A 26,250-nucleotide genomic window follows, 5' to 3' on the forward strand; every position below is an offset into this window, starting at 1 on the left:
CCCGACATCTCTGCTCACCGTAGGGTCACCTAGAGGAGGCTGCCCAGGACCATGTCCAGTTGGGTTTTAAGTATCTCCAAGTACAGAGACTCTACCATCTCCCTGGAGAACCTGTGCTGATGTTCGAACACCATCATGGTAAAGAAAAAAGCATTTTAATTAGAATTTCTCACTGTGGTTCAGTAGAAAGGAATAACCTGGTCATTATGGAACAACTGTGTTTCTTTGGTTTTGCTAACCACTACAATAACAGCATCTGCAGTAAATTCCCTACCAAACTAGGAAACTGCCTTCCCACTGCACAGCTCTGCCATAATTTTCAGACCTTGACATTTTTGTGTGAACACAGCTTAGATTCCTACAATGAAATAGGGACACTTTCAAAAACTTTATCCCATCTTCATATCTTCTTCGAAATAAAAAGGTATTTATATTCTCAAAAACAATAACAGGTCCCATTGCTTTTCATGAACAAGGCATATAAAGATAAATACAGTAAAACAGTTCTGGGATTTAAAAAGCTAAAAGCCTTGTCCAGGACTGATTTATGAAAAGGAACAGTCCCAGAGTGAACAAACTGCTTCAGAACAGGCCATTCCAAGACCTCTCAGTGGTCTTAGATAGTCCATTTCTCTGTACGAGCTTCCACACTTTTGACCAGGCCTTCTCCCAAAACCTCAAAGTCCTCCAGAATTGCTTCCACGTTGGGAACACAGACCAGTTCGTTGTTCAGGGTTGTCACCTTCCTTCCTTTCATGCTGGAGACCTGTAGGGGACACATAAATATTGCACAGATGGGAGCACCTGCTCAGAGTTGCTTTGCAACCTCTGGCAGCCCCAAATAAGAGAATTCCTCTCTTGCCTTGTCACGTCCAAACCCTGCTACTCCACTGCACCGAATTCCCCAAGTTTCACTTCCCAGCACCATCAGTGCTCATTATTAGAACTACCAAAGTGCAAGAGTGACCCTTCCATCCCTTTTTAGGGCTTACCCTGGAGTCACAGTCCAAAGACTGCATGGAGTGAGGAAGCCAAGTAATGGCCAGGGGCATGGAGGAGATGGGAGGAGCGTGCAGATGCATGGCAGAGCCTGTGTAAGCAGAGCGCACGGGGTGTGCAAAAGGGGCCACAGCATAAAGCTGAGTAAGAGTTGCTGGGCTCTGCTTTGCTCTTTGGTGGGTGTCAAGACTTCAAGTGGGAAGAGATCTTTGGCTCCACCAGAGGAAAAAGCAAAACCCTCATGGTTTAAGCAAGCCACACTCAGCTCAGTGCAAGCATCTCCTCTGTTTCACCACTGTGAATAACTCAGTTTCACAACAGCAGCCTGGCTCAGTGGCCAATGCCCTCTGGCCGTGAACAGAGGGGAGATAAATCACCCACAGACTGACAGAAGAGCCTGGGCTGCCAACTCTGAGCTATGAGTAACCGGTTTCTTTGCGTCTTTCCTTCATAGAAAGCAGCATGAATCACTCCAGCACGCCTCACGCCTGGCTTAGCCACCCTCTAGAGTCTGCCAGCCCACACAGTGTAGCTGGAAAACAGTTGTGTGCATCGATAGGCTTTGAGCAGTAGGGATCTAGGCTTGCCATTCCAGCCCAGCTTCTTGTGGGTTGGGTATTTCTGAGTAAGATGCCCAAAGCCACAAGAATGGGAGAGCCTACTGCACGCACCAGAAGTCTTTGGCAAATGATGCATCATCCATTTCCCAGGAAGGGAGCAGGAAACAGCACCCAGGACAGAGAGCTCTGTTCTGACCCATGACCGTGGTGCTGGGGCTTGTCCATGTCCCCTTCTCAGATCTGCTGATGACTGAGGGCACTGTGGACACAGCCCTGTCTTGGTTTCACCCATTCTAAGAAGGGACAGAACTGTGAGCTCCATTTCTCAAAGGGCTTTGGGGCTGATGAGACTTGGGCAAAGCAATTACAATGCAGAAAAGAAAAAAAAAAAAAGCCCTTCAAACTTCAGGGCATAAAGGTAATATGAAGCTTCAAGTAGAGCAAAAAAACTCACCTTAAAAGGCTGAGGCTGAAAGCTCAAAGGTTTCCACAAAACTGCAATCACTTCTCCACCATGCTTGTCATAGAAGAACATGGCAAGATCGCTGAAGGCATCCTGGGTAGAAAACAAGCACAGGTTGTGCCAGACATCCCAGAGTCAGAGCCTATCCCTGATTCACTCTCCTTACATAGGAAGACACAGTAGTTCCACACAAGCCAGGACCAAAACTGAAACTCTTTCAGTGGATTCCCAACAAGGAAAGAAACTGGCAGCCCATGGACAAGTCCTAGGTGCCTCCTGCTGCCTCTTTTCCCCCAGTCCTGATGGATACAGTTCACTACCTCCAAATTTTGCATGCAGATCTCACCACTGCTTCTTGCTGTCTCAGAGGACAGAAACATGATCCACCACCTCCCACAGGCCAGCAAGAGCACCCAGAAATCAGTGTCCAGCTTTAGGACAGTGGCCCCCTTAGTGATATCCCACTGAATGTCCCTCACCATGGTCTTCCATCAGCTTGACTTGGCAGTACCGAGCCTTCCTGGTGTCCAACAACTATGTCCAAGATTTCACAGTGCATCAGACAGAAAGAGGGAGGCCCTGTCAGCAGGCAATCCTGCCAGAATACATTCCACTACGTGGCAGCAAAGACAGACCCCAGCCAAGGACCTTTCACTGGATTCCAGAACCTTTGAGTACCAAAGCTCCTTCTTCTCCCAGAATAAACCCCCTGTGAGCTGGCAGCACACAGCATCCGAAAAGGAAACATAACAGCAGAAATTTTAAGTAATATAGTTCTGGGAGGCGCAAAGAGATGAAAAGTTCAATGGAGGCACTGCAGGAATCTGTCCTCCTTGCCCCAGTGTTTCAGCAGCGGTGCCAGTGAGCATCTCCTTTGGTGGTGCTGGGCAGCAGAGATCAAAAAGAGATCTTGCACAGAGATGATTAAACCCCAGTCTGCCTTCCCTGAAGCCCACACAAGCTGGATTCCCAGAGGTGCAAGGAGGCAGAAGAGCATCACAGCAAAAGGAAAAAATGCTGCATGTAAGCAACTTTTCAAACCCAAAGTCTGGCCCTACAGCTCATCACTCAACATGTTGATACTTAGAGATATGGACCTTGAGTGCAGCTGACCCAGACAGCCAAGCAGCTGCTCCCTGACAATGACACTGGTTCCTCCTCCATTCCCTTGGTTTCCCTGCTTTTACAAAGAGAAGTCTTGCTGGCATCACTGTATCCTGAGGTTTTCATGAGGATGTGCATGAAAAAAAAAAAAATCAACACCAAAGGCAAGCTTGGAAGGGGTCTTCTATGGACATACCAGGACTGCAGTAGGAAAAAAAGGTGGACTGGGTTGGTGTTACTAGTGACTCTAAAAAGTGAGGTGGCACTTTAAGAATACAGACCTGATAAGCAAGGAGCAGTGGTGGTGCCTGCAACCTTCAGAGACAGATTTGAGTTTGGACTGCTGCTACCCTCACAAACAGAGGTCATCAAGCTGGAAAGATCCTGAGAACTGCCAGCTCATCCCATTCCACGGGTTCTTCACAGGGGCAAGGCTGGTCAAGGCATTATTTCACCAAACTGGCTAGAAAAACCACTGTCTAAAAATACATTGAGAAAGAGGCAATTCACCTTGGCATTTCTAGGCTGAGAGCACAGGTTTAGCTCAGAGCCCAGTCAACAAGGAAGACTCCTTGTTTAGCCAAAGGGCAAACAGCAGGAGGGAGGGAAGGCCCAAGGAAGGGCAGTAAAGTCCAGGCACGATGACCACCAGTGTGCAACTTCCTGAACCAAAGGGGAGCAGAGCATGTGAGAACCTGAAAAAGCTCAGCAACTCCACAGGGCGAGGTCTCAAATGCCACTCGGTGCTCCTTCCGAGAAAGGTATTTTTTTACAAGACACATCTTGCTGGACAGAAGCCAGGAGCATTTGCAGGAAAGGAAGCCTCCCAGGCTCAGATCATTTCCCAGTAAAACCACTGTTTGGCCTGACACCCAGCACCGTTTTTTCCCAGATGCCTGGGAGCGGAGGGCAGATGTGAAAAGGATGGCATCCCATTCAAAATTCCAGCACTTGTGCTGCTCCCAGCATCATCCATGTGATAGTGCCCCAAGCTGGCCCACTGAGCTGTGGAGATGAACACTCAGCTCTTGGGAAATTGTAACATTAAAACGGTCTGGTGAATTAGTCACTGCACTTCTGTTTGTACAGAGGTTTGTGGAGCAAACAGTTCACTCTCCTTTCCACATCCCATGCTCCATGCCCAGTGCCACTGGGCTTGTCTGAGCCTGCAAACACCTTCTTCAAGGGAAAGTTTAAAAAAAAAAAACCAGAGAAAAGGCAATGAGTGCATTTGAACCCCTGTTCCCTTCTCAAGCTGCTGTATCTTTGGTTGCAATTCAGCTTTCAATGCCCAGGGAAAACCCTCTTGCCATCAGCAAGAACTACTGGTTCCCATCTCACAGAGACATCAGGGACCTGCAAGCTCAGTGCTTCAATTTGGAGGAGCCTCATTGTCCAGGAAAGGGGTATATGGCATCTGAAAGAAGATTAGATCAAGCTCTTTAAGGAACCATCTTTGTTGTAGGAATGAAAAGGATGGAGAAAAGTAGTGAGTAGAACAATACCATGCTCTAAAATGGGATTACCAGATTAAGCAGCTCCATCTGAATCGTGGATTTTGCAATGAGCTAAGTGCTCATCACTAGTTAACTACCTACATTGTTATTTAGGGGTAGGTTTTTTTTTTTTAATCTTATCATTTATCCACCCATTTTTTTCACTGCTTCTACCAACAGATCAGGCTCATTGCACTATAGATACTGTAGAGCCTTTTAGGGAGGTCTCTGCACTCATAATGTGTCCTACAGTAGCTTTTCCTGGTTCGACAGCAGCTCAGATGGCAAATACATCAATTAACATTTGTTCATTGTTCATTAACAATTGAACATTGAGCATTTCAAGTGCTCTTAGCAAGGAATCTACCAGTAAAAAACCCTATTAAAAATACTTACTTCCAGCAAACAACTACCATTTGTGGTTAAAACTTTCAGGTCTTTGTCATCCTACAGCAAGCTACCCTGACGTTCAACATTATGTAACACAGACAGAACGTTCCCCCACACCCCAACAGAGCAAGGAGCACTGTCAACCCTGGGCACTATGCTAAGGGTCACATAGCTGCTCTACAGCTCTAGGAGCAGGTGATTTCCTGCCACCTCTGCCCCTCCAGGGTCACAGATCCACACAGGAAGGTTTCCTCCCTACTGTGAGAGCCCGCAGAGTCTTTTCAGTTCATCTCTGCCAGTCTGGAGTTGCCACAGGAGGAGTCAGCCCTGCCAGTCAAGAGGAAGGAAGCAGACTGCCCTGAAAAGATTTCACCAGTTCCAGCTACATCCCATAACCACAACTTACATATTGTAGGGGACAGAGAATTTTTACTATCATTAATTCCTTCCTAACATGCAGTAGCAAGATACACATTCCTACACCATGGCAGGAAGAAAGGAAAGGGCTGTAAGTCTTCCTGATAGGTCTTGTCTGAAGGTGAAAGAAATGCAAAACATTGCTCTAAAGGGAAGGATGTTTACAGTAAAGCAGGAAATATTTTCCTGCTCATTCACACACAAAAGATCTCACATATACAAGATGGGCAGCTCCTCTGCCACAAACTCTTCCTCAGGCATATGCAGCCCAAGAAACCTAAATCTCAGTGAACCACAGCCCATCACATCAGTGACCTGGTGAGACCAAAGACCCAGTAAGAAATGTGAGGTCTGTTAACAGCCATAACACACACAGATGGACATGGCACAGGCCATGTCCCCACCCATTTTCCCCCACCATGAGTGAACAGCTCTGAGAGGTGACCAGAGCCTTTGGGTTTTGTGAGCTCCTGAATGCATGCAGACAGCCATGCCAAGCACATCCACAAGTCCTGTGTCCTCTAGGGTGTCTCTTGAGTCCAGAGGACACCCAAGCCACCCTGGAGCAAAAGCTGCACTGACCAAGCCTTTCCACACCACATTCCCAGCAAATAAGTGGGGGTTCTGCAGCTTAACAACCACGACACAGACCAGCACTCATGATGGAGATTCAATGGGAGCCACAATTGAGAGACTTAGCCTTGCTGGGGAATCCCCACCAGGAACCTACCCAGAGTCGTTTGACAAAGTGCTCTGGACTGTAAGTCGCAGGAGGCTGGTGATGGCCTGAAGCTCCAGGGAGGCCCTCTCTGTGGGATGTCTGGCACCTGCTTTCCTTCAAGAGCGTCTGTCTGCAAAGCCTTCTTATCTGGACAGACTCACAGAACAGGCCTTTTCTATCAGATCTGTCCTGGAACTGAAGAATTTGCTGCCTGAATCCCAAAGCCAGCCTTTCATCTCTACCCTGAGCCTCCCAGGCACCAGAGCAACTCAATCAGGCCAGTTCCTGCAGCACATCTCCTTGGAGCAGGAAAAATTAAAGCAGTCAGGACTCAACACCTACTCTCCTTTATTTTCTCCTCTGATTAGGCTCCTTGGAGAAGGCATGCAGCAGTCCTTCAGCTCCAGAGCATTCCTGCCTTGCTAACTCCTTTGACTTGAGAAGAACAGGGACAAACAGGCTGGACAGGAGAGAAGTGGATCTCCTAGTTACTGGTCTAAGGATGCTGGGGAAGAAGCTATTCCCTGCCCGTCTCAACTCAATCAGCATGCTATGGCATTTAATCCCTATTTCATGTGGAAAGCTCAGTAAAAGGCAATGTTTCCTTTCTGCTCACAGAACACAAAATCCCACAGCATCTGTGTGACAGATGTCTCCCTTCATTGCTGTAAACCCACCAGGGCTGCACTGTCAGCCACGGCTACAGCCCTGTTACTCAGTTCTGTGGTTTGTGCTATTTAAGAGAGAGCAAATTATTCTGAGTCAAAGCCAGTCAGTGCTGCATCCAACTGCCTTCTCATCCAAAATCTCTCAAGGATTCACTGATGTCACCACACTCCTTTTTGGCACCAACTTCTTGCTGCATTTGGATCATCCCCAGGGATCCTAGCCTGCTGGACAAGGAGCAGCAGCAAAAGCCAGGGAAGGAGAAATACTCCAGGGATGGAGAGGCTACCAAGCAGAGCCAAAGTCGATGAAAAGGTCTTGCCTTTAAGGAACAACATCAGTACACTGAGACACAAAGCCAGATGGTTTTTGATGGATAGAGCAGCTTCTACTGACATCACCAGCTTGCTGGTGGCCCTGCAGTGCAAAACCAGCTTTCAAGGCTTTCCAGCCCAAATGGATGTGGCCGAGTTATCTGACAGCATATGCAGCATCACCTGTGTGATTATTCCAGGAGAAGAAACACCTGTTTGCCTGGAAAAATAGATATTCATCAGCTCCTTCAGGTCTGCCCACTGCTGATCTGGATGCTGCAAATGACAAGGGAACTGGTATTGCAAGATACCTCCAATATGATGGCCACAAGGGAACAAAGCCATATCTATCTAAGAGCCTTCAAGACATGGAAAAGCCCCCTAGACAGGGATACTGGGGCAGATTTCGGGCTCTCTACCCCATAGCTCACTCCTGAGAGAAAGCTGTGACCAGTTTCTGCTCTGTTCCCTCCTAAGCACCCTCAGCTCAAAGAACAAGAGACACCAAGCGAATAAACATTGCTTGTAACAAGGCAACATGACTTTTGCTCATATCCATGTTTCTTCATTGGGATGTTGGCATATTGAATTTAGGACCAGTTGTAATTTCTAACCTAATCATACTCTATTCCACATCTATTATTATCCATATTAGCACAAACAGGCAGTAAAAATTCAGTCACTATTGACTGGACCAAGTAAGTCATAACTGCCTAAAGCTGCTTTCCAGGGAAGTCTCTTCTATACCTTTCAGTTCCAGAGCCATTTACTAACACCAACTTGTCTAGAAGCATAAAACCATCCTATAAACTTCAACACACCCCTATGAGTTTCCTAATTGACTGCCTCATCTACAGCCAGACCTGCTGCAAGCAGTTAACAGCCTCCCCAAAGGGCCTGCTCTCCCAACAGCCTCCAGCCGTGATTTCCTTCAAGCAGGCAGTCATCCTTATGCCAAGTTTCCATGACGATTGCTTAGCCCTGACCCCTTCAGAGACACAGAGGCTCCAGCCCCATGTATACAGGCATCACCAGCACCTTGGCAGCTGCTGAAAGGCTCTGCTCAGCTCTAGAACCCACTTCCAGCACCGTGTGGAGAAGGATTTCAGGCTTAAGAAACTGCATTTCCTACCCACATCTACACCCCTTGGCTGAGGTTTCATGGCAGAAGGTCAAACCCTCATCATTTATGGAAAAAAAGAGGGGGGCTGGTCTTGATGTATCGACTCCTCAGATCAAGACACCAGGAAAGAAGGTGAAATAGCAAACAGTTCCAAATCTGCTTCCTGCTCCCTTTTAAAACTCTTGTGCAGGATGCTTATCCCCCTCCTTCTGGCATATCCTGGACCCCAAGAAATCCCCCAGTGGTCTCTGCAAACTGTCTGCAGGACCTCCAGGTCCACCTTCCTTCTCAAAAGCAGGAGAGCACTGGACATCTCCTTACCCCAATGTCCTTCCAGCCAAAGCAGCAGTGCTACTTGCAGGGAAATTGTGGGACAATTTTGAGGTCTTTCTCAATTTCAAGAGGTCTTTCATGCATCTGTCTCTCACTTCCTCACCACCCAAGACTGTCCAAACCTGCTGTGGGTGACAGGAGGACTGAGGTTGCACCTTGCTAGACCTTGCAGCTATACTGAAGCCACAGCAGATTCCTATGGGCGCAGGTTATCATGCAAGGCAGCTGGCACGGACTTTGGGAGGTAACAGGGCTGTGCCCAGGATGAGGAAACCTTCAAAGACACCCTTGCAAGTTTTCCTTGCCCACCTCCTAAGCTTACCTGGTTAAGGTGAAAGGGGAGTTTGAACTGAAAGAGCCCAGAATCTTGCAGCCCAAAACTGGAGTTTCAGTTCAGGCAACATTCACAATGGTGGCCAAGCACTGGGACAGGGAAATGGGAAATCTCCATCCCTGGAGACAGCGGTCATTCAACAGGACTGTGCTCAGTGCAGCCCCTGAAAGCTGGCTCTGCCCTGAGTGGGGAACAGGGCCAGAGACCTCCACAGCACCTTCCCTGCCAAAGCCAGCCTATGATTCCTACACTGACAGTTCTGACACTGTCCACAGACTTCTGTGAGTAAGGGATGATGGCACTTGAAAATCAAGGCAGGTTTTGATAAGAGCCCCACCTCTCTGCACACTAACATTTACTACATCTGAAGCTGGGAAGGGCCAAAGCTGCAGATGCTGCACATCTGCAAAGCACTGTCTGTCCAGATCCCACATGGATGCTGTCACCCAGCACCTTGCATATCTCCCCAGACTGCCGAGGCTTTGGCTTGGTCACACGGTGGGAAAGAGCATGGTCCATGACCTTGGATACTGATGTTCTCCACATACCCAACTACCAACTTCCTCTGTCATCATGCAGGTAGTCAAGACACAGAGAAACCATCCTGTGACCAATATTGAGCCCTTCTGGCTCACATAACCATTGGCCTAACAGCAGGAAGCCTACTGGTACCACATCATGGATACCTGCACATTTCCCCAGAAAATATGTGTGGCTACTGCCCATCATGAAAACCAGTTGGTGCAAGAAGCTACGAAAAGTCAATTAACTGACTGGAGACAGATGGCTGCACAAAGATATCTTTGTGCTGAAATACAATATTCTTCAGCAAAAGTTCCGGGTGCTTTGTATCTGAGCTCACTCTCACATCAGGAGCACTCCCATTTCCATGGAAAGGGTGGTGCATTCAACAGGTGAGGAAGCAATGAGCATCCCACACAAAATACCTAAAGGTGTCACCAACCATGTCCTGCAGCGGCAGGCAAGCTGAATGCCAGAAGGCAGCTTCCCCCAGGCAGGAGCCTCCCCCACTGGCCCTGCTTACTCTCAGTTCCTGGAGGTAGCACTGCACAGGGTCATAATCCACCACAGGAAAGAGGATATTCAAGGCAGTGCTGTTCTTCACCACACCACGGCAAAAGGATTTTGGCGGCCGGTCCACGTTCTCCAGATGCCGAGGGATCTGTTTTGGGTTCAGGTGGATTAGGACATCGTAGAAGTCCAAAGGAGGGCGGAAGACCATCTGCAAGGAGAAACGAACAGTGCCACTCAAAGTAGGACAGAGGTGAGCAGGAGAGATGAGAGAGATTTCCCAAGTCCTTGCCTGCATTTTATGCCCTTCTCCTTAGAAAGCAGCAAACCAAAGACACAACTTCTGTGAGATTAATGTTAGAAGTTTGCCACAGACTCCAGGAAGCCCACTTGAGCACATGGCTCTGTGGGCAGTGGCACTGTGTTGGGCAGTTGAGAGAGGGACAGACAGGTGAGCTGAAACAGGTAACTGCACTGCACATGGCAGAGTCCCAGAATGAAGAGGGGAGTCAAGAAGCCAACAAGAGCCAAACAACACCCAGGGGACATGAGGAGCTGTGTAATAAAGGGGTGGTCCCATCTGTCCAACACCATTTGCCCCAGAGGGCAGCAGCATCTTTCATCAAGCAGACAGAGGGTGAGAGCAAGCCCCATTCATGGAGGGGAGCAATCCCAGATGCATAAATATTTGGACAGGCAGGATCTAGCTGTGGATACAGCTGTATTAAAATGGAAAAAACTTAAAACTATGTGTACATTTTTGTGGAACAAATGATGCAGAGACATGATCAGAGGCGTGGGACACTGCTCAACTCGGCACTGGCAGAAAACCCACTGCTCAGAGCTGGTTTAAAGCCAGGCTGGGGAGAACACACATGAAGAATATCAGTGACCAGCACTGACTCTTCAGGTCTAGTCCACACAGTCCCCCTTTCCCACCCAGGTGACAAAGTCCATGGCTTACTGCATGTCCCCTGGGAGCAAAGAAACAGCTCATAAACCCATGTCTCCATCTGCATGAGAGTGGGCACATCCCCATCTGACCCAAAAGCAAAGACAGGAAGCCAACTTGGAGCACCTTCTTAAGTACACGGGTAGAGGAACCAATTCCAAAACCAGAAAGGCTTTACTCTCCTCCCTGTCCCAAGCTTTGCTTACAAATAGATTACTAGCTCTGGAAACAACATCTTATGTTTATCCCTAAGGAACATCACAGGCATGGGAGGACACTGGCATGGACCAGATGGATAGCCTGGGAATGGGAACAGTATCCACTGCAGCAGCCAAGAGGAAGGGAGACAGGAGGAGGCCCAAGGAGGCCAAGTCAAGGTGTTGGAAGGCTGCTATGGACAGGTGACAGCTCATTTTAGAAGCTCACCATCCCAAGCTCACAGTGCACCTCTTGATTTTCAGTTTTGGGTCGGCACTGTGACTGCAGCACACTGGACACATCTCATTCCTTCATAGCCCTGTAACACACTCCTGCTGCCTCAAGTAGATTCTCACTTAATACTTTCAGTGGAAAATGCAGCAGAACTGAAAGTAGTGTCAGTAAATCCTTTTTATATTGCATAAGCAGAAAAAAATCCACTATATGTGCTGGTTTTTGATTTTGGTTTGTTTTTTTCCTAATGTCATATTTAACCACTGTTTGGCTTTTTTAGTCCTTTGAGCTTCAATTGCCTGGGTCACTAATTGGTACACTAACAAGTTACTCTTCAAAACGCATGTATCTCCTTTCAAAGGGCAAATAAATATGTCTACATCTCTCAGGTCCATTTCAGTAATGGAGGTTTCAATATACTTAAAAAATAAAATCACTGAGAAACTGAAGAGGGTTAAACTACTTATGGCCTTGCTCCTCCACTCAAACCAAAATAACATCTTCCTAAAGTGCCTGTTGGTGTCCTGCCAAAACCTCCAACACCCTGAGCCTGGCTGGACTCAAGCACACAAGCCAGATTTGCCAACTACACCAGAAGTCTTCCACAGGAACCATTTGATCTGGCCATGAACACATGACTGATCTGGCCCAGGAACATCGTGGGTTTGCTCATGTCCCAGAAAAACCAGAGAATGCAAAATAAATGTGTCCTAGTCACCCCAAGTTGCTATGCAGAGCTGGGTCCCCCAGAAGCAGGGTGGCAGAGCAGGGCACCAGGCTCCATCCTCCCATCCTTGAGGCTTTTCATCCCAGGGCAACCGCGCAGCCACAGCCTGAATCCTCCCAACACATCCCAGTGATCACCGCCAAAGACCAGTATGCTTTGCCAGAGCCTGAAAACCCTTGTGCTTGTGCTCCAGGGGGTTACCTTCACATCTTGGCTGTTGAGTGGGTCCATGAGCTGCTCCTCCAGGGCACGGAGAGACTCTGAGGCGAGCACGACAAGGCGCTGCAGGATCTGGGGAGGGAAGAAAGCCAGAGGGTGAAACTTGGCAGTCCTGGATGTAGCAGGGGCTCTGCCCACTCACAGGGCTGCCAGAGCTGGCTCCAGCACCAGGAGCAGGGAACTGCCCACAGGGCTGGACAAAGGGCCCGGCTCACCTGTGCCGAGGGTCGGTCCTGGGTCCACATGGAGCTCCACTGGTCCTTGGGGGTGGCAATGAACATGACAGGGAGGCGAGAGCGAGCAGCCACAAACTTGTTCTTGATCTCTGTGCAGTCAGTGTCTGGAGAGGGCAGGCAGGGGGGTGAGATGCTCTGCCCCATCCACAGCCCTCTGGCCTCCTTGCCCATCTACTGCAGTCCAGGGAAGGGCAGTACAACAAGCTTTATCCCCTCCCGCCCTCTGATCTCACAGTCCATGTGCAACCAGAGCTCCTTCACCTTGGGCTTGCTCCACTCTCACACTTCCCTTGGCACCTGCCTGTGGGAAGTTCTAGAGCCAGGAGGCAGCTCTAGATGGACCTGAGCTCTAAACCCACGCTGGTGCACTCAGACATGGCAGGTACTGGGACTGACACAGGCTGGCAACTCATGTTATAAGCTCATGACAGAGTTTGTACCCAAACTCCGAGGGTTCTATCTTTTGGTTTTTATTTCCTCTCAAGTAGAGGAAAAAATAGCTCTTTAGCTCACTGAAAAAAAAGAGTGCTTTGGAAAGTATCAGTTTTCAAAACCCAATTCTTTCCCAAGCAGCCTTACCTTTTTTTATAAATCAGCTTTAAAAGCTATCTCCCCCACCCCATAACTACGCAGAGCCAAGACAATCCCATGGTCTCTGCTGGCTCCTGGGGAAAGATGGCATGTATCCAAAAGATGATCAACAGACAAAACACAAGAGGGCAGGAACACAGGGCTTCAAAGACAAACCCACATCCAATAGCACCCAGGCTTGCCACAGATTTCAACAAGACCAGAAGCAAAAGAGCATCATCACTGAGACCCACTTCTTCAAAGGCAGGAAAGGGAAAAAGAAACCCCACACTACAACCAAACCCAGCCTGTAGCCAAGGTGAGCATGACAGGACAGGAAGAAAATCTCCTTGCCCGCAGAAGAAGCTGTGATGCCTCCCTCTATCCAAGATCCCTGGAGCCAGGCACTGACTGAGGGCTCAAGACCCTCATGTCAGCTCTCCTACCTCTTGCCTGCTCACCTGTGAGGCCAGTGTTTATGTTGACAATCAGAGGGTTGTTTTTCCAGTCAAAGGTTGCCAGCAAGTTGAGGAAGCGCAGGAACCCCACCTGGGGAGAGCTGCAGGCAGGACAAAACAGTTCAACACTGGCATTTGCTCTCCTGGCAGCAAGAAGGGCTGCACTTGGGAGTACTGAATACCCAGCCCACATGCAGCCCAAGAAGGGATGTCTGTGGTGGGAAAGAGAAGTCCTGGACAAGTTTGAGACACATTCCCTTCTCCAAATCCCCAGGGAAAGTCTTTTCCCATTGTTCCTCTCTCACCAAGGAAAAGAAACAAGCAGAAAGTAAAACACTGCCCCCAGGTTGCCCCATCTCCTGATGACCTCCCCATCCAGACTCCTGGGTCTGGAACAAGAAGGAGGTGGAGAAAGGGCTGCTCCCATCTCTGGTGCAGGTCTGAACACCAGCAAAGTTCCCACTGCGCCTTTTCCCCGCAACACAACACGTGCACGAAGCCAGGCAGCTGGGAAGATGGGGCTCCTGCTATTTTAGGAGACAGGAAAGCATTCTAGGCATCATGCTTCTTTGAGAAAGGAAACTGGACCCGGAGTGCAGGGTGGAATAACCTTTTGACTCCGTACAGAACAAAAACATTTCCTTTAACTTCATTTCACTTCCTCTGGGCCCTCTAACATCTATCTGCCAGTGGCCAGCAAGCAATTGGCTTATTTACCAACACACTACTCCACTGAGCTTTCAGTGGCCGATCCCCCGTCCTTCCCTTGGAAGTCTTCTCCAGGAGGAAGGGAGGCTGGAGCCACCGGCACCACCATAACATCCTTCCTGGGGAACTCGGGAGCCCCAACATGCTGGTAGCCACAACTCAGCCCCCACCCTGCTTCTCCTGGCCATCACCCCCAGAACGAGGGGCCTCACCAGTCCTCCAGAAGGCACAAAACACCCTGCAGTTGTGGCACCAGCACCAAGAGGACACAAGGACACTCACTCCCATCCCTACCTGCTTCCCCCCTTTCTCCACAGTCCAAAGGGCAGGGGAAGCCACAGTCCTGCAATGCCAAGCATCTCCATCTCCTCTAGCAGCCATTCCCAAAAGGGCTTGGGACGGCATTTTGGCAGCACAGGGGCCTCATGCTGCCTGATGTGAACCCTCCCAACACCTCCTGCTCTGGCAGTATCCCATCCTTCCCCCATCTCACGTAAGGAAAAAGGCACTAAATCCCCATCAGGTTCCTCATCCTCACCTGGGTGGTGTGAAAGGGGCTGGGTGGAGGAAGAGAAACGCCACAAGAAGGTCCACACACTCCTCAGAGATGTTGTCGCTCAGGAGCTGGGCACTGACCCAGCGCTTGGCCAGCCGGGAGGTGCTGCCATAGACAGGGTGCTGCTGCTGGAGCCTGTGAGGAAGGAGACAGGCCACTGCTCAACCCACACACTCCAGGATCCACAACTACCCTTTGGCATTCAGCAAGGAAGAAGTGAGGGGCAAAAATATGGTAGGAACATGTACACAGCATTACAAGCACAGGGCACTTTCTCCAGGCATTGACGGGCACAAAGGGAAGATGCTGCCTCGTGCTCCTGTCTAACCATGCTGCTCTTTGATACTTGTCTCCCCGTACCAATGACCTCAGGGTGACAACTGGTGCCACCCACACCCACATTCATCCCTTCACTCTCCCAAAGAGCCTCCCATGAAGTGGGCTAAGGGCCGCTTCCCACAGTAAGCTCTTCTACCCACCAACACTGTCCAGCATCCAAGGGCACCTCCACAATGGCCTCCAGCCCCATCCCACATCCTGACCCCTCAGACACCTTCTGCCTCACCTACCCATGCAGAGAGCTGGTTAGATAGGGCAAATGCAACGTCTCCCACTCCAGCTGACGAGATTCCTCTGTGTCCTGGTACTTCAACAACCCTTCCGGGGTGACCACTTCCTTCAGGATCAGGGGCTCCCGGTGGTAGGCTACTTGGAGACGGAAAACGTAGCCATCCTGAGATGGGACACAAGCTGAAGTCAGGCTTGGTGGTAACATAAGCAGGCTGCTGTGTTACGCTGCCCCTCAGGGATACAACAGCAGCATCCTGACATCAGTACCATCTCACCACACTCTTTCCTAGGTCCACCATCCAAATCCTGGTTGTGTCCAGTGGGACCACTGCCACAGCCCCCCCACCTGCTTCCTCAGTAATATCAGGTCTGGGGAAGGTCCTGGTTGCCCCTTACCTTGTACACATCAGTGTGGGTGGCTGCAGGTCTGCAAAGCAGCTGGTGCTGCTGCCGGAGGAGCTCAGCCAGCTGGAGGTGGAAAGCTGCCTTGATACGCTTAATGGCTTCCTTGTCCTGTGGCCACTGGCCACTGCCTTCCATGTGGCAGATGACTGGGTGCAAAGAGATAGCAGGAGGTCAGTGAGTCCCACACTGAAATCAAGTGTTGGACAGGAGTGTCCAGAACTAGGGATTACAGCAGGAGAGCAAGAGAAGCCAGGGCTTTGCTCCTGCCTGTAGCACTCCATTGCAGCAATAACAGAGCCAGTATTGCTGCCTGCCTCCACTTCCCCCCATCAAGTCATCTCCCACTCACATCTCTTCCCACTTACTCTTCAAAGGGGTTATGTAGGCTGGGCAGGGCTTCTCTTTCGAAGGAAGCAGCAAGTGCTTGATTCTGATTAGGTTATGGAAGGAATAAATTGGCTTCATGGGAACGGGAGGGAAGACCTGAAAGAGAACAGCCACTCAGCAACTGAGAAGAGGGAGCAGAAACCTCAGGGCAGCGTGCAGCCCCTCACTCCAACCTCCCACCCCAGCAAAGCCCTCCAGCACAGAGGTTTTAGTCAGCTTGTGCACAGCTGGCCCAACGGGCAGAACAGCAAAGAAGAGGCACCACATTGCCCCAGGGGCTCTCAGGAACCGCAAAACCAGAGTGGCTAATTCTGTGGGTCCTCCCCCACCCCAGGGCACACCCCCAGCTCCCTGCAGACCCCCATGCCCGGCCATGGCCCAGGACACTCACATCCGTGTACCGGAGGGCTGGGTGGACACCCTGCACAGCCGTCACCGTCAGCGGCAGCTCCTTCAGGTTCCACAGCTTGCGGCTCAGGTCGTCGTAGGAGCAGACAACACTGACCATGGCCTCCTCGCCCATCCCTGACGCCTGCAGACACACAGGGAGCCTCTGCATCCACCGCTCTCACTCCTGCACACCCACCCACCTCACCTCCCTCATGGGAGGGAGCGGTATAGCCATGCTCTGAGGAGCCAGCACTGCCACCCCAGGGAGCAGCTGCTGCTGAGGGCACTCTGCAAAATCGGGAGGTAAGAGAGAGATGGAAGACAAGGGCAAGGGTGTCTGTGGCTCCCCCAGCAGCCACAGGCATCCTAGAGCCTGTGTTTCCTGTGGCAAGTAAAATTATTTCTTTTGCAAGACACTAAGGCAGCACCAAGAGCTGTACTGCCAGCAATCATCCTAGGAAAGGAGACACCAAGAGTGATCTGGGAATAAAGAGATCACATACTGGCAATGTGAGAGTTCTGCTACTGTCTCCCCACCAGTTACCATGGTGCCAACAGAGACAGCAGTTAACAGAAAACTGCACTCACTACATCCTTAGCCAAGGCGAAGCTCTGAAGCATGACAAAAGCAAAGACAGAAAATATCCAGGATGCCCTGGGGAGGGCAGATGAGAAGCACTGAAAGGAAAATTGCTGCTGCCCTTGCTGCTCCCATCTCCTCCAAGCACAGCAGAGGGGCCTGCACAGGGAGGAAACATCACTGACACCAAAGCACCAGCTCAGGCACAGCCTGGGCTCTCCAGCAGAGCAGCAGCACCCTCTGCAGGGTGTGCCACGAAGGACAAATCCCCTCCTGCCTGTGCAGGGCTGCAAGGGATTTCCTTCATCTGCTTGGAAGGGACACACAACACATGGATCTCCCCACCTCACCACACAACAGGCTGTGAAAACCAGCATCTCATCCCAAATCTAACATGCCACTCTGCCCAGACCACAACTGGTCCCTGGCACAGGAGATTCTTTCCACAAAACTTGCTCCCCTTTGATCTTAAAAAGAGGAAAGGAAACAATCTCTTTCTCCGTCCAACAACAAGGTAAAGAGCTTGTTTTATAAAAGTGACACCAACTAAGTGGTGTCAAAGTGCTCATGGTTCATCTCCAGGCTTTAATTTTACAGCCTGGTGACCAGAATTGGGGAGGGGGGCATTTCCCAGCCTCCAAAATGCATCTTTTCTGTCTGAAAGTGAAGCTTCTTTGTTTCAGCTGCACATTCAGCTGCAGCATGATCTAGCACTTTGCTCCTTGACAGAAAGGATCCTTTTCCTGGGTTTCCCACCTGGACCTAAGGGATGAAGGCACAGAGTTGCCTGGTCCATGTCCTGAAGGATACAGGACCTTAAAGGTGCAGCCAGAAGAGCCCTGTGGGACAGCGATATATCCTCAGACATGTGGACAGAGGGCAAACGAGCAGAGGGTAGGACAGTGGGAAGCTTGCAGGGAAAAATGAGGTGTGGGGGATGCCAAAGCAAGAGGATTTCACCAGCTGTACCTCAGCTGCCATGAAAGACTTGGCAGATCCAAGGAGAGCACCATGCTCCTAACCAAAGCAGCCACAGGCAGGAATTTTCCTTAGCCTTGTTACATTCTCTTGGGAACCACCCAGCTGCCTTGGGGGCCACCAAAATGACCTCCCTACAGCCCTCCCCTTACTGTCCTTCCTGGAGAAAGCCCCAGCCCCACTTGGGGGAGCAACCATACCTTTTGCCCAGTCCTGATCACAGATTCCAGCAGGGCTCCTGCGTAGCAGATAGAGGATTCGGGAATGTCTGCATGGCTATGTGGAAGAAGACAACAGAGCATCAGAGCTACAACATAACCTATTCATCCTGACACTGTATACTACACAGGCATGGGTCAGTCCAAGGATGAGAAATCCCTTTATAAAGGAAGGTCCTGGTGAGAAGCCCAATCTCTGTGTGTTCCTCCCATGCCCAAGTCACGTACCCAAAGCGACCCAGCAACTTGTGCAGCTTCACAGGATTCAAAGCCAAAGCCACCAACCTACAGCCTTTCCTCACAAGACTCAGGACAAAGAGGCACAGGCAACCCCTTCATTCTCTGCAAGAGGGTCTCATTTTTGGCTGATGGTATAAACGACAGGGAGGCTTTCCAACGCCATAGGAAGACCCAACTTTGTGAAAGGCTCAGAGGATTTCATGAAATGTCCTGCAAGGTCCAGACAGCTTCTCTTCCAGCTCTGACAATCAATGTTCTGTCATCCCACCTGCATGTAAGGGTAGGACCATGCAGCCTCCTTGCCTTTATCATGACTTTCAAGCAGAGGTAATGCCTGTCCACCCCACCTGCTCCTGGGAAGCAGCTCCCAGCATCAGGACAACTGAAACAACTTCCAGGTTTCACAAAGCCAAAATTACCCACAACATCCCCCAAAGCACGAAGCTGACAAGGGGGTTACCAGGGACATGAGAGGAGCACAAGCCAGGAGAGCAGCAGTGACCCCCACAGAGCTGCAGGTCCCCCGGCCTCAGCTGCTGCTCAGTGCAACTTACAGCTTCAGCAGGTGCCTGACAATCTGCTCAGGAATGAGGCGTTTCTGGCAGGCAGTGCTGGCCTCCCACACCACGGCCTCACAGATGCTGCCATCCTGGAACCGCCGCAGCTCTGACTTCTCTCCCCAGAAGGTCCGGAACTCCAGGGCCTGCGGGGGGACATTGACCAAGCCAGGTCAAGGACACGAGTCACTCCCATGACCATCAACCAGCCCCGCAGCAACAGTACAGCACCAGCTCTACTCCACCCCGTCTGGCATAAGCAGGGCTCCCCTCACCTCAGGGTGATCAGCCTGTGGTCCCTTCTCCAGCGTGCTGGCAGCAAACTCGGGAACAAACAGGAGCCCAAATGTCAGGGACCCAACATCCTTGTGTTTTGGGGGCTCAGCATCAATTGACCACTGTGGGAAAATGGGGAACATGAAGCAGAAGGAGAGATGAGGTTGCTGGACCAGCAGCTACTGGGATACTGGGTTGTTAGATGAACCCCCTGCTACATGCTCCCAGGCACCTTGGACAAGCACAGACAGGGAAAGCCTAACAGACTCCCTGATATAACAAAAAGGTTTTTTCACCCTGCCACATTACTGGGCCAGGAATTTTGCCCAGATCAAGTCATCCAGCTGCGCCCCACACCCTGGTGCAGAGCCCCAGGTCCTGTATTCCCTATAAAAGGTACAGGTCTGTCTCCTTCCCCAGTAAGCAAGGATCCCCTCCCTGGGCTGCCACAAGAGACGCAAAAGACTCCATGTGTTGCAAAGGATGCAGTGTCACTGCCAAGCTGAATTACCTCAGGGATCTGGGGCAAGGAGTGAGCCACAAGCAGTGCTCTCTTGGACAGACCACGTGCCAGCAGCGAGACAATGAAGGGCAGGGCTGCAGCCACGTAGTTCCCACCCCGATCCATCAGCTCATTCAGCAGCTGCATCTTCTTGCAGGTACCCTGCAGCTTGGAGACATGCTTCAGGCTACAAAGAAGAGGGGAAGCTGGTCACCTACCTCTATCACCACATCCTTTCTGAGAGAGAGAGACATGTTAGAAATAGATAAAGTGGGGAGCTGAGGGTCCTAGCCCAGGATGGGGGCTAAAAGAATGCCCTTTAGCATCTCAGGATGCACCACAGGTGATGCTGGTCCTTGGGACAGTCAACATTCCCAAAGGTTAAAGCACTGCCCCTCTTCCTAGGAGGCTATCTAGACAGTAAAAGCAGAACAGCCAAGTGCAAGAGGCACCAGTGTCTATCTCAGAGCTTAGCAGGGCCACCTCCCACCAGTAGGTTCAAACCTAACCCGGTCCAAAGTCAGAAACAGCCCATTCCTCTCTGAACAGGGTCCCTCAGCATCACCTCACCAGCACAGCAAGACTCACTGGAAGATGTGGTCAAAGGCTCTGAGCATGGGCTTCGGAGTCATGAGCAGTGCCTGAAAGCCGTCCACCATCCGGTCATCCAAAATTTCCATGGAGCACTTGGCTTCAAACTGGACCTAAGCAAGGAGATAAGACAGTGCAAGAGTATGAATGGGAAGGGAAACATGAAGCAAATCCCTGCAGCAGTGATCACCAAAGCTCCTCCATCAACCATGGCCACCAGCACGCCCTGATCCCAGACAGCCTCTGTCCTCAGCATGAAGCCAAGTGACCAACAACCTTGATACCCCTGACATCAAGGTGGTTTTTCCTCCTCCAAAAAAGTTACATCTGCTAAACAGCTGCTTGGCTTCACCCAAAGGTGCCCACAAAGAGGAAAACAACTTTCCTCCATCATTCAAGCAAGACAGATAAGACAGCACTACATCTAAGTCTTAAAATTCACTTCCAAGCTTCAGAGCTGAAGATGTTAAAAGCTTCGAAAGCAACACTGAATCCCCTCCCCAGGTCCTCTGTCCTTCTCCAAGACATCTAACCACTCTCTGCCTGCTTCAGCTCACTCCTAAGACCACAATCTGCTCAGTACCTGGTGGTATTTGCTGGCAGTCATATCAGCGCAGAGGTTCACCAGCCCAGAGGGATCCACAAAGACCACTTCAAATGCCTGGTGGAAGTCATCCAGGGCAGGCTGGAAGAGCAAAATGGTCCTTAGTGCTACAGCACAGCACAGACACCAAGATCCCCAACACTGCTGCTGTCTGACATCCCTGTGACAGGCACGTCCCTGCCCAAGGAGCACTGGCAGTACAGCCACGCACAGGCAGGAGACCCCCCACAGAGGGTCACTTACCAGGGAGGGATCCGCATCCTTCGCTAGACTGATCCCTGTCACGCTCAAGTCAGTGGTGGCTGTGGGCAGACAGGAAGGAACAAGTCACACCACCATCCACATCTCCCCAACTGGTGACAGTGGCACAGTTATGTGCCAGTACTTCGTGGTTTCACAACATTTAACAGTGCTACAATGCAATGCCAGAATCCACCTTGTGATGGGACCTACCCACCCCTCTGCAAGCTGCAACATCCCGCCCCAACCTGCTGACTTATTCCATCCTGTCCATCCCACCCACAGGGTCTCAGCATTAGAGAGAGAAAAGCGCCAATTGCCTCTTTGCCTCTTCCTCCACTGTGTTCAGGCTTTGTGCAGAGATTCTGCTGACACCAGGCTTTCCTTGCTCAGAGAGGCCCTCTGGAAACTCACCCAGGAACTGCAGAGTGCTCCTCAACACCTGGTACCCACTCATCATCTTGACGATCTTGCGTTTCATCAGCAGGTAGGCAACCAGCATGGAGACCAAGAAGCCACTGAAGCACCCCAGGCCCTGTGAAAACAGAAGACTGAGTCAACAAGAGCTCAACAAGGCACCATGAGAGAGCCCAGAGGGCACCTACATCACAGCTTCTGGCCTCTGTCATCACCAGCAGAGTAGGCTCTAAGCCCCAGCCCTGCCAGGAAGACATTGAGGCAAAGCAGTGTACAATGAACATATGGATCCCCTTACAGGAAGGCAACACCTCAAAGTTCTTGGAAAATGGGATGAATTACAAAAAAACCCCACAATCCAAACCTCCACTGTATTATTCCACAGATCTCAAAGAAGCATGATTGTCTGGTACCACAAACTCAATGCAACCCACAGGTTAGGATGGAGCTCTTTGAAACCTAACACAGCTCAAAGCAGAGCCACAAGCCCACCACCCCCATCCATCAGGACCAAACCACCACCTGTTCACCCTAAGAAGGGGAGCAGGGCAAGTTAGCCAAGTAAGCAGGGCCTACCTTGGCACAGGACATACCTTGCTGAGCTGCCGCTGGTTCAGCCAAACTTTGAGGAGGGCCAGGCCATCCTTCATGCCTGGGAAGTCAGTGGCTGCATTAGACAAGAACTGCAGGTGGGAGAGCATCACTGTGTCACAGAGGATGGAGTTGTTGTAGTGGGGGGTCGGGGGCTCGGGGGCTCCTGTACGGGGAGATGACAGCACGTTGGACACAATCACGAACCTCCTGCTCGCAGACAAGGGCTGCGGTGAACCCACCTGTAGGCACTGGGTGCAGTCTCTGCCTGAGGCAAACAGCCTCATTCTCCCTCAGCACCCAGCCCTACCTTCTTTGGGAGTGCTCTGCTCCATGAACCAGGCGGTGCGGACATTGTTCTTGCTGGGATGGAAGCGGCTGGGTTTGAAGAGACCCACATCAGGACAGGCATGGAGTCGGACAGTGACCATCTTCTCATCCTTGCCTGTAAGCACCGGGAGGTAGGTTAGCAGGAGGAAGAGATGTCAGAGACTAACCTGAGAACACACTGAGCACCCCCAGCTTGGGGAAAGTAAAAAGCTCCTTCCGCAGCAGTGGAAATCATCTCCGAGCAGAGAGTGACCACATCCCAGGGCCAATAACCCTGAGGTCACACTGCTTCTGTCCAAGTCCCATCTTTCTCCCCACTGGCCAGCTTAGTATCCCAGCACTCTCCTGTCTGCCCTGGTCTCCCCATGCCACACCTGTCCCAGACCCCAACCCACTATCTCCTGGGGGTTGTGGAAACATCCCACATCATCTCATCAGGGAAGAGCCAGGCTGCACACAGGTCCCTGGGGAAGGCAGGAAGATAGTGGGGAGCAGGGATGAGGAAGAAATGACAGAGTTAGACATAGACATGTTTTGTAGGATCTACTTTTTTTACTCCTTGAAGTATCCACAGGGTGGGCCAGCCAGCAAAGCTGGGGAGCCCAGCCAAGATGCATAGGGACTGGCAGGGGAAAAAGACCTTGAGGTCCAGGCTCTGGGTGAAGGGAGAAAACAATTGGGAAGCACCCAAAATCTATCACCAATCATGACAGCAGCCCCAGTGATCCCCCTCCACAGGGCCTGTTATGTGGCATGAGACCACCACCCTCCACCCAACACCAGTACTCAACTCACACCCCCCACGAGAGCAAAGCTCAAGTGCTACCTTGAGGCCTCAGGAGCAGGATGGGTTTCAGATGGTTGCTGTTCATGTAGGCAAACTTCACGCTGCCAAAGAGCTTCTCCTTGGAGAAATGCTGGGCAATGTGGGACAGGTACAGAGCTCTCTTCCGGTGGTAGCGTTGATTCAGATTATCTTTGTCCTGGAAGATTTCCTGGGAAGAGAAGGATGGGGCAATCCCACCTCACCTGCCTGCAGAGCCCAGTTCAGCCTGAGGCACCACACCACCCACACCTCTCCCTGGCCCCACAGGCCCCAAGAGAGCAAGTGTCGGGGCACTTGCACCGACTGCAAGACTGCACCCCCCAGCTCCTCGTGGAAGTCACCACATTGCACATCCAGATGCTGTAACTTCACTGAGGAATAGAGAGGGCAGGGTAGGGGTCACGGAGGACAGGAGGGGACAGGGCCCAGCCAGGCTCCAGGCCATTGAGGAGCTGGCACAGCCAGACTCACCCGGGGCATGATCACTGCCACGTCCACATTGATCTCCGGCTTAACGCAGGTGCCCAGCAGGTAACTGCCCACCACCTTCAGCTCGGCTGGGGGCACAAAGTGGAACCTCCCCTTCACACTGAACGGCACCTGCAGGAACGGGACCTTCACATCCTTGGAAAGCCAGGCCTGGTCGGTGAGCTGGGAACAGACAGGACACATGGAATGCTCTAAGCACAACCAAGAGCAGATGTGCAGGGACCGAGACCCCTCTCCCCACACAGCTGCAGGACACTGCACCCAGGGCTTACAGACAGTTTCTCCCTTTCCCCTCTAAGATAAAGCAAAGTATTATTTTTTCAGCCCCTAAGAGAGATAGTCCATGAGGATCTCTGCTTGCACAGCAAAGGCAGAGCCTGCTCCATACAGGACAAGGGTCTTGACACCTCCTCCATCCCTCTGGAACATACTTCAGTTTCTGTGGTCTCTGGGAGAGTGCTCAGCAGGCTGTTAATTTCATGGAGGAAGGCATCAATCTTCTTCTTCTTCGTCTCCTTCAATGTCACCTCCTTCAGAAGCTCTTCAATCTGTAGGGGGAAAGGGGACCCTCAAAGGCAGCTCCAACACTGGAACTGCTCCTGCCCTTTACCTTGTCCTCCAGCACCAACCATGATCCTGGTGCAGAGGGCAGCAGGTGAGCTGGGGAACACACCAAAACTTCTCCACAAACCCTGCCTGGAGCTGGCTGCTTGATCAGCTCCTGCCATCTTCTATGAAGTGCTGGATTGCAATCAACTATCCCACCAAGAACCAGGCAAAAAAACCCCGATGTAATTCACCCAGGCATAGCTCTCAGGAAGGCTTCTTGTATGACAAGAGAATCAGTACAAAACAACCATGCAGGTTCTCACCACAAACCAGCCCCTAGAGACCCTGCCACCAACACCAGCGAGTAGCCAGACGATCAAATCACCAAAGCTACAACCATCTGAAGGATGGGATGCCATCCACAGGGAACTGGACAAATTCAAGTGGGCCCATGGGAGTCTCACGGGCTTCAAGGCCAAGTGCAAGGTGCTGCACCTGGATCAAGGCAACCCCTGGTATCAATCCAGGCTGGGGAATGAACAGATCAAGAGCAGTCCTAACAAGAAGGACTTGAGAGAGCTGGGGGATAAGAGGGCTACAAGAGAGCTGGAAAGAGACTTATATAAGAGCATATAGTAACAGGACAAGGGGAAATGGCTTTAAACTGAGAGTAGGTTTAGATTAAAAATTAGGAAAAAATTCTTCCCTGTGAGGCCCTGGCACAGGTTGCCCAGAGAAGGTGTGAATGCTGCATCCCTGGAAGTGTTCAAAGCCAGGCTGAATGGGGCTCTGATCAACCTGGTCTAGTGGAAGGTGTCCCTGCCCATGGCAAGGTGGTGGAACAACATGATCTTTAAGATCCCTTCAACCCAAACTCTTCTGTGATCTACTCAACAATTGACCTCCCCCAAACACAGACGGCTTCCTCTCCCAGGACATAAAAAACATCGTCCTGTCCCATCCCGAAGCCAGTTAAAGACAGCAGCTGGGTACAGCTGACCATGTAACCCTCCTCATCCCGGTAAGCAACAGACCATCGCAACGAGGGACGCAATGGTCCTGCTTTTACCGAACCGCAGCTCTGTGTCGGAGAAGCTCAATTTTAACACCGTAAAAGAAGCACAGATCCTGGCGCAGGATGTTAACAGGAACTACAGTGAAAAAGCCTGTGCCCTCTGTGTCCGCCCCGTGCGCAGCTGCTGCAGAGCAGCGGCCGCCGCCCGGACTGAGCAGGCCAGGAGGGCTCAGGGGCCTCTTCCCCAGGCGGTTCCTGGGAAGCTCCGGGTCCAGGGTCCCGGTGGAGTCCCCCCAGACAGGCAGAGCGCGGCGCCCACCCGCGGGCTGACCTGTAGGCGGAGCAGGCTGGAGTGGAACAGATCCTCCGTCTCCTTCAGCTGGCTCAGCTCCTCGCTGGTCGGCGGCTTGTAGAGCTCGGCGCGGCTCAGCTTGGCCGGCTGCGGGTCCCCGGGTGCGGGGGCCGCCCGCTTCCCACCCCGCGCCGGGGGCTGCGGGCCCTGCGCCGCCGCCTCTCCCGCCGCCTCCGGAGAGCCCTGTGGGGAGAACACAGCACAGTACAGCACGGCACGGCACGCAACGGCACGGCACAGCACATCACATCACAATCAACACGCTCGGCTCGGCTCGGCTCGGCTCGGCCCCCGCCGCCCGCTCCCCGCCCGACCGCCGCCCCTCACCGCCAT

At 51.5% G+C, this 26,250-nt stretch overlaps 1 protein-coding gene across 1 annotated transcript; it reads right to left on the minus strand.

Moving 5' to 3' along the window:
• Positions 1-378: 378 nt before the first annotated feature.
• On the minus strand, positions 379-26,250 carry NOL6 (nucleolar protein 6). Its single transcript, XM_029962150.1, has 26 exons — positions 26,245-26,250; positions 25,897-26,100; positions 24,433-24,549; positions 23,984-24,163; positions 23,513-23,681; positions 22,667-22,801; positions 22,359-22,522; positions 21,763-21,883; positions 21,352-21,410; positions 21,088-21,189; positions 20,502-20,617; positions 19,923-20,100; positions 19,411-19,533; positions 19,133-19,281; positions 18,321-18,396; positions 16,564-16,704; positions 16,151-16,268; positions 15,777-15,931; positions 15,380-15,543; positions 14,793-14,945; positions 13,550-13,647; positions 12,498-12,622; positions 12,265-12,354; positions 9,966-10,163; positions 2,014-2,115; positions 379-766 (listed from the first exon to the last, which is right to left on the minus strand). The coding sequence occupies exons 1-26, from the start codon at positions 26,248-26,250 to the stop codon at positions 617-619; spliced, it is 3,393 nt and encodes a 1,130-aa protein (XP_029818010.1). The 3' UTR covers positions 379-616.

Source organism: Manacus vitellinus, unplaced genomic scaffold (genome assembly GCF_001715985.3).
Source record: "Manacus vitellinus isolate BGI_N305 unplaced genomic scaffold, ASM171598v3 scaffold_42_pilon, whole genome shotgun sequence".
Taxonomy (NCBI): domain Eukaryota; kingdom Metazoa; phylum Chordata; class Aves; order Passeriformes; family Pipridae; genus Manacus; species Manacus vitellinus.